The sequence below is a fragment of the Antrostomus carolinensis genome, unplaced genomic scaffold, assembly GCF_000700745.2.
Source record: "Antrostomus carolinensis isolate BGI_N321 unplaced genomic scaffold, ASM70074v2 scaffold47991, whole genome shotgun sequence".
NCBI lineage: Eukaryota > Metazoa > Chordata > Aves > Caprimulgiformes > Caprimulgidae > Antrostomus > Antrostomus carolinensis.
This window is the reverse complement of record NW_010297159.1, coordinates 1-11,749: the sequence shown is the minus strand read 5'-3', so window position 1 is coordinate 11,749 and position 11,749 is coordinate 1. Positions and strand designations below refer to the sequence as shown.

Genomic DNA, 11,749 nt, shown 5'->3' with positions numbered 1-11,749 from the left:
GGGGTCGTCCCTTCCCTCACCCCCGGGGTCCCCTCCCCGTCTCTCCCAGCCAGCGGGCTCTCACAGCAGTCAGTGCACTCCCAGCTCAGAGATTCAATTTAAAATACGCATCGGGAACTGTAAATCTACCTGCACAAGACCAGCCTTCAGGGGTTGTGTGTGTGTACGAAGCTGCAGAAATAAATAAATTAATGGATTTGTGGGTGGACTGAGTGAAATAACCAGTTTGGATTCTGGTTTTTCACTGTGGAATTCACCACCAGAGTCTCGTGCTGCCTCTTGTCACGAGAGCCCGTGACGGCCGTAAAACTGGCAAAGGGGGAAACACTAAAAGCACAGAGCCCTTCACCTTCTGAATCCCCTTCAGAAGTGTCCCGAGAGCACTAAAACATTTGCTGTTTCTGAAAACACCCCCCGAGGCTGTTCCCACCAGCCCTCAGCTGGGACGGGCGTGGAACACGCTTCTGGCTTTGCCCCATCAGTGTTACCAGCGCTGCCTGGATGAAATTCATGTGGAACTCAGAGTGTCCCTTTAAATGAGACTTTTTTCTGACTTCATTTTTCTCCTGGGCTGCTCGTGTGATGCTGTTTTCCTCCTTTTGGTGTGTTTTCATTTGTAGCTCAGTGTCTGTTCCTGAGTGCTTCTAGTTTTCCATCCTGAAAATACTACACCCGTGTTTAAAATGCTCCGTAGGAACTGGCTGACTTTCATGTATGTTCAGCTGAAGCACAGTTTTATGGAATTGGGACCTTAGTTATTAGCAGGTTACAAATTAATAAAGTATCACTCAACAAATAAAAAAGTCAGGGATCAGAGCTCTTGAGTTGATCATGTGGGTCAATTTCCAATTTAATAAATGTTAAGAAGGGCAGCTTGAATTGAAATATTAATGATGTCACGTGGCTTCTTGTAGACAATCCCCATCTGGCAGAACAAACCCCATGGCTCGGCACGCAGCGTTGTCAGGAGGATTGGGTCAAACCTCCCTTTAAAACCCTGTCCCAGAGCAACCTTTGAGGTAAGTGCACTCCTAAGGGGTTTGGTGATCGTGTGTGGGAAGCTGCTGCTCTTGAGCTGGACAAGGCACTGTCACGAGCTGCTGGTCTACAGAGCTGGATTCACGAAACTCATGTAGCAGTAGAGTTTTAAGATTTTTATTTTATTATTATTTTTTAAATTCTGTTCTTATAAAGAGAGCGCTGGCAACTTGAGGAAAATAACCTCCTCAGACAGGGTCTGTGGACTGAGTTAGTGTGCTAGAGGAGACAGAAACCTGGCGTTGCTGAACACGTGCTTTGTTGTGTGACCTTCAGCAAGCCACGTGCCCTCTGGGCCTGTGTTTCCTAAACAGTAAAACCAGGTTTATGGAAACGTTTTACGTCACTGCTTAAGCTCAGGGACAGCGATGGGACCATGCAAAGTGTTGCACGTGGCCTTGGCAGCGTCCGGAGCTGTATCAAGTGTCCCTTCTGCTCAGCCTCAGAGCACAGGGACGCACCAAAGAACACGTGGAGAAGCTGACAGATGGAAGAGCTACGTTTCCATAAGCCAAGTGGCACTGCTGTCGCTCCCCTGGCGCTGCTGTCACACCTCTGACAGATGCAGCTGCCGACCTGGTGTGGAGGAGAAAGGCTCTGACAGCCAGTGCAGCACATCTGGGGTGGCTTCAGCAGACAAGACCATCATCTCCTTAACCTAACTTTCTTCTTTGTAGGTTCTACCCAACGTTTCGGAGCTCTATTTAAATGACGTCCCTCCAGTCCCCACCTTGGCAGACGTTGTGTGGATAGCAGCAGATGATGAAGAGACGTACGCCAGAGTCAGGTTGGTTTCCTCTCTGTGTCTGCTGATCCTTGCTTTTATACACTGGTTTATGTCGCACAGGGTAGGCCAGACACTGATCAAATGATCCCAACTTCCAGTCCTCTCGAGGTCTGATGTGGTGCCTGTTGAAAGGTGTTTTTCCCAAGAGATAGGAAAAAAAATTGGACAAAGGGCCCTGGGATGAATTCCTGTAGGAAGTGCCAAGAGCCAGTGCTGTGCCGTATGTTACTGGTGTATCTACACAGATTTACAAGGTCTGTGCAGAGTAATTCCCCAATCTGTGATATTTTCTGGTTTAAAAGTTGAAGATTTGAGTTCTCCCAGGATTGAAACACTCTGTCCCTAGGAATTTGGTTCTGGTCACTTCAACTTTTGTCCCTAAGGCAGGGCAATAGCAACAGGTGTCTTGTGAAAGATAAAATGGACTTTGAAATCAGAGGCAAAAGTTAAGGGGTAAGTGACATTTGCCACGTGCCCCCAGGGCACTGCCGGGTGCAAAGACACAGTTCCCAGGAGGGAAATAACTGGAACCACGTGAGCACACCCGGGTTTCTGTTCCTGTGGCCTCTCACATCTTGTGCCTTTGGGTCACGATTTCTGTGACCAGGTTTGTGTTCCTTGTGATGCAGAGAGAGCAGACGCAGCGGCACGGCGCGTCTGTACGGTGGTACATACAGCACAGAGGCTTAATTCAGTGTTGAAATCTTCTGCTGCCCTGAGGTGGAGGCAGAACATCGTTGTCACAGAGGGGTCTGGACCTTGTAAATGACCAACAGTTTTTTGCCCTGTAGAAGCGACACTCGCCCGCTGAAGCACAAGTGGAAGCCGAGTCCCTTCACTGTTATACAGCGAAATGCTTCAGTCCCCAACCTGAGGAAGCAGGAGGAGAAGCTGCTCGCCTTGAAGAAGCCTGGCTTACCAGCACTGAGCCGAACAACAGAGCTCCAGGATGAGCTGAGTCACCTCCGGAGTCAGATAGCTAAAATAGTCGCTGCAGAGTCAGGTAGGACTGTAATGACGTTCTGTTTTGTTAAACGAGAATCGCAGAATCCCAGACTGGTTTGGGTGGGAAGGGACCTTAAAGCTCATCCAGTTCCACCCCCCTGCCATCAGCAGGGACACCTTCCACTAGACCACGTTGCTCAAAGCCTCATCCAACCTGGCCTTCAACACTTCCAGGGAGGAGCAGCCACAGCTTCTCTGGGCAACCTGGGCCAGTGTCTGAAGGGCCGAATTCGTGAACCGTGTTGTTTCCTCACACAGAGGAACAGACTTGCCTGTTGTTTTTCCAGCAGAGCCGTGGCTCTCGTTGGTGAGATGTCATCTTTGGTGTCAGCTCAGTGCCCTTTCTGTGTTTAGATGTTTGTATCTGTTTCTTTGGAGGATTCCAGCTTGTTTGTAAGAAATACCGAGTCCAGCTTTGTTGACAGCATTTGATCTGGAGGCCAACTCATCTCAAGCACCTTGTTTCATGAAAACATTTGGTGTGTTCTTGCTTTTTTTTGCTCCAAATCGGCCAAGAGCGCGAGGGTTTTGTCTTGATTTGGGTAGGAGTGAGGTGTTAGTGTTTGTTTCTGTTGTGAAAATGACATTTTTGTAGCAGGTGAGGTATTTGGGGAAGAGCCAGCTGAACTGATGTATTTCTTTCTTTTAGTAAAATTGTGCTCAGTTAAAAGCCGTGTTTTAGCCACAAAGCTGAACTGTGAGGAAGGACTTTTTACTTCTCTCCTTCCCTGGCTTGTCCTGTATACTCAGCTCTGAAAATACGACAATATTTGGTAGGATTCAACCCAGGTGGTTCTACAAGTTGCTGCAGCAGTGGCTGGTTTAGAGCATGGAAACTAGTACGACAGAAATATCCTGGTATCATCATTGATGGCGTATTCGGAAAGCAGAGTTGTTGATCTGCCAACTCAAAAAACATTTGATCAGCTTTGCAAACTAAAGGAATTTAGTCCTTTTGGAAAAGTTTTTCTTACAAGCTGCATTTCTTTTAGGTAGGACACTTTAACCAGTAACCAGGGTGACCGCTGTGTTACGGGAAGGACCTGTAATTCTTCCCATTACTTTAAAAAAAAGAAAGGGCATTATGTCACACTTGAAATTCTACCAGGCGGGTTAATTGCTGTTTCCGATGGGCAGTGGTGGCTGATGAAACCCTCCTTATCCCACATCTGAACGCAGATATTTTCTTACATTCCCCGATCGCTGCTTTGCGCTGCGGAGCGTGTGCACGAGAGCAAATCCCTCGTGATCTGTGACAGACGATGTGATTGTCCTGTTGCTGGAGCCCCAAGGGACTTGCAGCTCTAACAGCTGCTTATATTTAGTCCAGCTCTCCGCGAGCTGTGAACGTGAAATGGAGTGTCTGAGTGGAAATGCTGGTTTCTGCATGAGACCCGGGTTCTTTTTCAGTTCCATGTGATGGTCAGTGGACTCGTAAGAATCTGTTATCAGTAGTGTAAATATATAGGATATGCTGCTACATGAGCATGTATTTGATGGTTTGTGGCATGTGGAGTTGTATTTAGATGAGGTATTCGTGGTAAAGGGCTGTTGTCAGATTATACACGCGCCGGTTCTTGTCACCTTTGGTCCTGTCAGGGGACACAGGACGCCACACGCCTCGACTCCTGCAGCAGCGCGGTGAAATTAAACTGCTCTGGGGGTGAGGGAGCCGCGTTACCCTCAGCGCTGCAGGGAACAGGCGTGGAACAAGGCGTCACAGATGTCCCCTTCAGAGGCTGCGTGTGTCCTCTTTCTTCTTCCTGCAAGATCAGAGGAGCCAAATTGGAATAAAGACGGGAAATTCTGGACTTTTTTCCTTCTATTTTCCATCTCAGCTCTCCAGTTCCTCACGCTGTGTGCTAGAAAAGTCCATTTTAATTCCAGAAGAATAATAACGAGGAAAATGAGAGATCCAGGTGGGAGAAAAATGATTTAATTATTTAATACCTTTTTCTCTCCCTCTCTGCTCAGCAGTGGGCCTGGCTGTTATCAGCTGGCGTTTGAGAACAGTTCCTATCGACTTTGCGTCCTCTGAGTCAATAATGGGGAGCGGTGATTTAGGGCCGAGCTGCAGCTGGGTGATCTGATGGAGGAGATAACTCCTCAGCGGGCTTATTTTGGAAAGACTGATGTCAAAAAAGAAATATTGTGCAATCTGCTTTATTATATAGTGTTAGAGAAATCCCTTAATTGGAAATTGATAACTATCTACAAGTTACTCTCGAGGCCAGGGGCATTGGTGCTTTACGGTGCAGTTTGTTTTCAATACACGAAGGTTCTTTCAAGATGCACTAAGCATTTTTCTGGGTTTTTGGTTGTTTTCCCTGAGCGTTTTACACTAAATTACACTGGAAATATCGAACTCATTTTCACTTAATAACACTTGGAGTTTATAGAGCTGTTCTTATCCTCACTGCATTTTAAAGCGTGAGCAAGTAAATCCCATCAGCTCCCCTGTGGAATAGGTGGATGCTGCTCTCATGTTCCAGATGGTGATGGAAAGCAAAACAGGTGGGACTGCCTGCAGCCAGGGCGGGAACCGCTGTGACGGGGCTGGAGCTCCTGCACCAGCTCTGCATTCGCACAAGGCATCGTGGCTCTGGGGGAGGGAGCCTGAGAGGAAAGGAGAGGCGAGAGGTTCGCAGGGTGGTGAAGAGGAGAAAAGTTAGAACAAAGCCCAGTGTTCTGACACAGGCTCCCTCTGTGTCCCTGAGCAGCAGCTCAGTCTCTTTTCCTCCATTTCTTACCTCTAAAACCAGAAAAAGTGATCATTACCCAACTTCCGCAGGGACCGGGCGCAGTGTGTGACCTGGAGGGGTGACAGGCACAAGGAACAGACACACAAGGGGGTTGGTGGGATAAAAGGTGCTGGAGAAGGTCTTGTGTAGTGTCACGGGAAGCAGAGTGGGCATGGAAACAGAGCACATGGTGAATTTGTTTCCTCACAGCATGAGGAGGCTGGTGATGCCTCGTGATTTATGTTCTGTTGTTTTGGGGAAAAAAAATCACCTCCATGGTTTGGTACAAGTTCATTTATCCACCCGTACTGTGTTCTCTTTCAGCTTCTGCTGCATTAACACCAGATTTATTATCTCCTGGAAGTTCAAATGCTTCTTCTCCTGTACCTTGTTTTGGACCCTCTTTCCAGTCTACAACGTCCTTTGTCATTAGCGATATCACAGAGGAGGAGGCAGAACTCGACAGCCCCGAGCTCCCGTCGGTCTCTCTCCTTTGTTCTGCGACCTCCGAGTGTTTTAAACCAGAACCAAAGGATCCTGACGAGGAAGATTCCGTGTCTCTTTCAAAGGCCAGCAGCTTTGCAGACATGATGGGGATTCTTAAAGACATTCATAGGATGAAGCAGAGCAAAGACTTGTAAGTGCTTCTGAACTCTCTTGGTTTTTATCTATTTTTTTTGCCTGCCAAATCACTGTCGATGCTGGATGCTGCATTCACAGCTCCTTGGTGCTGCTCTGTATTCATGATCTGGGGTGAAAATAGCTGTTTATAGCAGAACTTTCTCACACTTCACATTTCTGAGTGGTTTTTTCATGGCTTACCTGTCTGGTTAGAAGCAGTGGAGGGGAACTTAAACCAATTAGCTCAATATTGGACTGTTTCAGTTGTCCACCTGAAAAAAACAACCTTGTGTGAAAGCACATATCCCTTGTACAGCAAAATTCATGGGAAAAATAACAGTTCCAGGCCTTCAACTCAAACACAGCACCAAACACAGCACCACTCGTAGATTTATAGTGAGGAGACGTAGGCTGTAAACAACTAATGAACTTTTATTTTACTTACTTGTTATTAACAGAGTTGAATAAATTACAAAGAGCTTTAATGCTGAGGGGTTTTTTTTCAGGATACCCCTTGATCCACAAAACGAGCTCCAGGTTATCTAAGCCAACATAAAAGAGCTGAAATTTTAGCTGCTTTTTCTTGGTTTGTGTTGTTGTTCTTGCATCAGACAAAAGCCAGTGATCAGTGCTGCAGAAAAACACTTTAAAGTCTCCAAGCAGAGCTGTAAAGCCCTTCTCCTCACTAACACACCGCACTTCTGTCTTGTGCAGAAACCGAACTGCAGCGAAGGAGGAAGACCCGGCCGTGCTTATCGCAGAGGTTCTGAGGAGAAAGTTTGCCCTCAAGGACGAAGACCTGTCCGTGAAGGAGAAGTGATGTTACTGACATGATTAAACTCCATAAGCAAGAGTGCTGCGCTCCCAGAATTTTCTCCGCGGTAGCTGCCTTCCTAAGGCCCGAGCCTTTTGCCTCTCTGATGGATTAGGAATGGTTTCTGCACTGGACACTTAGGAAAGACCTCACAGATTTGATGTGTTTTCCATGTATTGTTTTATTTAAGCAAAAAAAAAACCAAAACTTTTTAAGAAGATGGGAATTGTTTTCCACTTGTATTTTGCTGTTGATTATTGATAAGGATCTTGTGAAGAGTATAACGAGTGCTGCTGGCTGACCTTCTTTCTACCGTTCAAATGAAGCATTAACTTATAACGGTCTTGTTACACTAGAACCAGTTACCATTTCCAGTATAACCGGCTGTCGAACATCCAGCTCTTCCTCTGGTCTGAGTATGGTACAGAGCTAATGAGAATAAGCTAATTAATGCTTCCAGGTCATCAGTGTGTAGGAGGTGGGTGAGGCAGTGGTAAAAGGTGTCTTCCCGATAACTGGTAGGATCAACCCGCAGTCACGTTGACGGGACGCTGGCTGGTTTAGAACACCCTGAGCATTTCTTAACTCACAAATAACCCCACAGCTGCATGACAGAATGGCCTTAATTTCTTGCCAGTAATTTAATGTTTCATTAATAGTCCTTGTATTATTCAGATATAATGTATTTTATTTAGCATTCAAAAGGTCTATTTATTGAACCACCCAGGCTAAGAACCGAGCACCCACCACACGACCTGGCACCTGAGAAAAGGGAAGAAGGAACCTGGCGTTGTCTGTGGCTACAGGGCTCACTGAAGAGGTTTCCTTCAGCTCCACGTTCTCTGCAGTTCCTCATGGCTGTGTTTAAAGTATTAATATTTTTTTTCCCTTTATATAAAATGGAGCCTTAATAAGACAAGTGTTGTGTTTGATATTATTAATGCACAGATGTCTAAACACAGCAGCAGTGGTGCTTGTATCTCGGGGAGGGGTGGAATTGCAGCTGCTACAGCTCAAGGGCTGGCTGGTGACTGTAGTCAGATGCCAAGGGTTTTCTTAATCCACCAGGCCCCCAGCCTGGAAAAATTAAACCATCATCCCCACTTGAAAAGTGAGAGAAAAGGGGTGTAGTGCCTCTGGCCGCCCAGTGTGTGAGAGCTGAAGTAGCATGTATGATTTATATCAGTTTTATAGGGAGTTGCTACAGCTCTCCCCCTCTCAGCTGCACACCAAGAGCCTCTGGATGATACAATCGTTCTCCCTGTCCCAATAAAGCTCCTCTGCATAAGGATTCAGTGGGAATAACCTGCCAAGAGTCCCTGTTCCTGGACACGTGCTCCATGTGCAGGCTGGATCTAAGAGCCTGTCACAACAGTTAAGTTCTGGACTATGACATAACTCCACCTGGGGCTGTGGTACCAAAATTCTGGCCCAATGGGAAAGTAAATAGAGCTTAATGGCAACACAGTCCCAAAGATGGAGAGTGCATCTAAAAACCAGATGTACAAACAAGAAAAAAATAAAACTGACAGAGCAGGCTGGTGTGTGGGCACAGGTGGACTCTGGTGCTCGTGTCCCCCGGGGTGTGTCCCTGCACTTCACCCCAGATCCACTGTAAAGCACACCCAGCTGGGGATTGTGCTGAACGAGCCCTACAAGCAGCAGTCAGGAAGCACCGGTGCTGTTAGTGCCACACAGTTAAACCAGTACTGACCAGTTCTTACTCCAGCCCAGAGCCCTCACTGGGCCCAGCTGACACACGAGCTGGGGCTGTAAGCCCTCGCAGGGACACCCCGCTCCACCCAGGTGCATCCCCATCTCTGAAACAGCTCAAGTCCAACCTCAGGATCGCAGCTCAGACTTACCCAATCCCTCGTGTCACACTCTTCCTGGCTTTACACCTCTGCCCAGTCTGGCAGCAGCAGTCGAGCGCTGTGCCCCCCCCTGCCGAGGAGCATCTTCCACAGACACACACTGAAACACATGAACCTCCCCTTGCTGTCACCCCAGCTGCGACGCACAGGGGCTGGCACAACCGCGGCGCGGAGCTGAGCCTGGTACACGCCCAAGGCAGCTGATGTGGAGTAGGCAGTGGGGCTCCTGAGCTGAGCCCAGGAAAGCTTTAAATTTGGACTTCCAGGATCCTACGAAACACAACAGGAACAGGCGCTTTCCGGCTGAACAGCAGCACGTTACACTAAGACCAGGCAGTACTACAGCATCGTCATGATGGAAACAGTCAAACCATGCTAAACACACTCCTTCTAAATTTTATTTTTATTAAAGCAAAATCTCAAAGAACAAAGAGGGCCTGCCTAGTGCATGGCTCTCCTGCACGTGCCACACAGACCATATCTATACAAACACCGGGTACACCTACCCAATTCTGACCGTGTTCTTACAAAAAGTGCTTTCCTGAGGCTTCCCAAGAGGTCCTTATGCGACTCCCTCAGGGTCACTTACCAGTGTTTGATCACTCTGTTCCCTTCCGAATCCTGGGTGAACAGTAGCTCACAGCACACATCTACCTGCTCCCCCGCTTTGCTCAAGCTCCTGCTGGCAGCAGCGCTGGGAGAGCCCTTGGGCAGCCGCCTGCCAGAGCTCCCGCCGTCCTTGCGAGGAGATGGGACATGGGGGCAGCGGTGGGCGATCACCCTGTTCCCCTCGGAGTCCTGGGTGAAGAGATCCCTGCAGGGGCTGCTCAGTCCCCTCGTGCTGCCCCGTCCCTCCTCGGCTGCAGCAGCACCAGCATTCTGGCTGCGCTCTCTCAGAGGCCGGGCTCCCGCTGGGCTCTGTGGAGGTGAACAAAAGCCGACAGCCCAGGTACTGTCTCTCCTTACAGCAGGATTTATATTCTCAGTGTCACTGAAATCAATTACAGAATTAACACTACTCGATTGCTGTCGTTTCTTATTCTGCTTTGCACCAAATCTTGGTTGGAAATCAAGTCCAGTCTTCACCTCCTCCAGGTGCAGCCGCCCCTCTCGTCTGTTTATCCCGCGGTCTGACGTTACGCTGCTGCTTGCAAATAAATCCGACCCATTTCTGTGAGCGATGATCCGGTTGCCCTCTGAATCCTGGGTGAAGCTGAAGGAGCAACAATCCTCTCCTGCCCCACAGGAGCCTTCACTCTCGCTGTGGGACTCCACTTGTAACAAGGAAGATTCTGGCCCAGGAGTCGGCGAGGCCGGTGGTTTCGGTGGGCAACGCTGGGCTGTAACCGGCACCGTCTCCTCCTGGGCTCTGCAGGATTGCTGCTGGGCTCCCTCCTCCTGGGCTCTGCAGGATTGCTGCTGGGCTCCCTCCTCCTGGGCTCTGCAGGATTGCTGCTGGGCTCCCTCCTCCTGGGCTCTGCAGGATTGCTGCTGGGCTCCCTCCACCCGCGGCAAAGCCAGGATCTTCACAGGATAAACAGGCAAAGAAACACCTTTGTCTTTACAGTCTCTCTTTGGGATGAAGGGAGATGGACTGGAATTTTCTTTGTCTTTTTCATCTGAAAACAACAGGGAATTGGATAAAGCCAGAGCTGACACAGACATTGCTCAGGGTTAGTCACTACCCACAGCACCATTCCCTGATGGAACCGCAGCATTACTGCTCTGCTGAGTAGCACCACACAGACTGTTCTACACCGACTGACAATAAAAATAACCATCACAATAAAAACATTTCTGGGAATTCAAACCTTCAACCTTTACCCTCTTCACTAGAAAATGTCTTTTTCTGCCTAGTAAAGCTGCCAAGAAATAAAGCCAGATGAGTTTCCTGTTTACAGCCTGGAACTACTTTGAAACTACCTTCCTCCAGCGGCGTACAGGGGTCTGCGTTACCTGTCTGCGTGCCGAAGAAGGCGGAGATGGTGGTTTGCCTGGTGCGTGGCAGAGATGCTCTTGGCTGTGTGAAGGTGACCCAGGCATGCTTCCTTTCCAGAACTCGACTGGATACTTTTGGCTTGGCTATGAGAGACTGGGTAAGGAAAGAAACAAGTGGAAAGTGAATATATGCCATTAATAACAGTTCTACCCTTATTCCAGGGTAATGGCACAGTTCAGACCTTTATTAAATGCTTCAACTCTTCCTGTGACAGCTCCACAGAATGGCCGAGTTGGGAGGGGCCCATAAAGGTCACCTTGTCCACCCTCCCTGCTCACGCAGGATGCTCAGGACCACGGTCGGCATGGTGCTGCGCTGTCTGAGCTTTGCTAACGCCATCCCACCCCTCTCACACCTCCTGAAGTGCTTCTGCCTCACACCCAACTCCCACCCAGCCTTTCCTCGGTGTCCCAAATCTGGGTTCTGCCCCCGGTGTGCAAAGCCAATAGACAGAAAGTCGAGATATTTGTGTTATTCCTGTCTGCGCAGAGGTGGGTGCTGCTGGTAACGCACACGGCCCGCGCACCTGAGTGCCATCAGGGTACAGTCACACAGCTGCAAACGGTTAGTAACGCCTCCCGGTAACATCTACCGTGTCATCAGGGATTAATTTCGGTTCTACTTTGGTTTAAGGTACAAGACTTTCTAAATTCCCTCCGTGTGCTCAGTGAGGGGTGGGTTTATGTGAGCAGGGGGCTTGTTCTGCTCTAGAGGTGAGTTTTAACCACGCTGATGTGGCTGGTTCATAGTTTTGGGGGACTCAGCCAAGGATGTTGTTTTCAGCCCCGTGTTTTGTAAGCCATGGTCCCCAGATGGCTCCTTATCTCACCGCATCTTACCCCAGAACAAACAAACCCCACCATTTCCGTC

General features: G+C 48.6%; 2 protein-coding genes across 2 annotated transcripts; one reads left to right on the top strand and one right to left on the bottom strand.

Moving 5' to 3' along the window:
* Nucleotides 1-914: 914 nt before the first annotated feature.
* MTFR1L (mitochondrial fission regulator 1 like) lies at nt 915-7,320 on the top strand (the record flags this gene model as incomplete). Its single annotated transcript, XM_010178486.1, has 5 exons — nt 915-1,019; nt 1,716-1,825; nt 2,617-2,828; nt 5,896-6,208; nt 6,907-7,320. Coding segments are annotated over 5 exons (846 nt in total), but the record flags the coding sequence as incomplete, so codon positions are not given.
* Nucleotides 7,321-9,465: 2,145 nt separating this feature from the next.
* On the bottom strand, nt 9,466-10,972 carry LOC114818281 (uncharacterized; the record flags this gene model as incomplete). Its single annotated transcript, XM_029083504.1, has 2 exons — nt 9,466-10,499; nt 10,837-10,972. Coding segments are annotated over 2 exons (1,170 nt in total), but the record flags the coding sequence as incomplete, so codon positions are not given.
* Nucleotides 10,973-11,749: the final 777 nt, after the last annotated feature.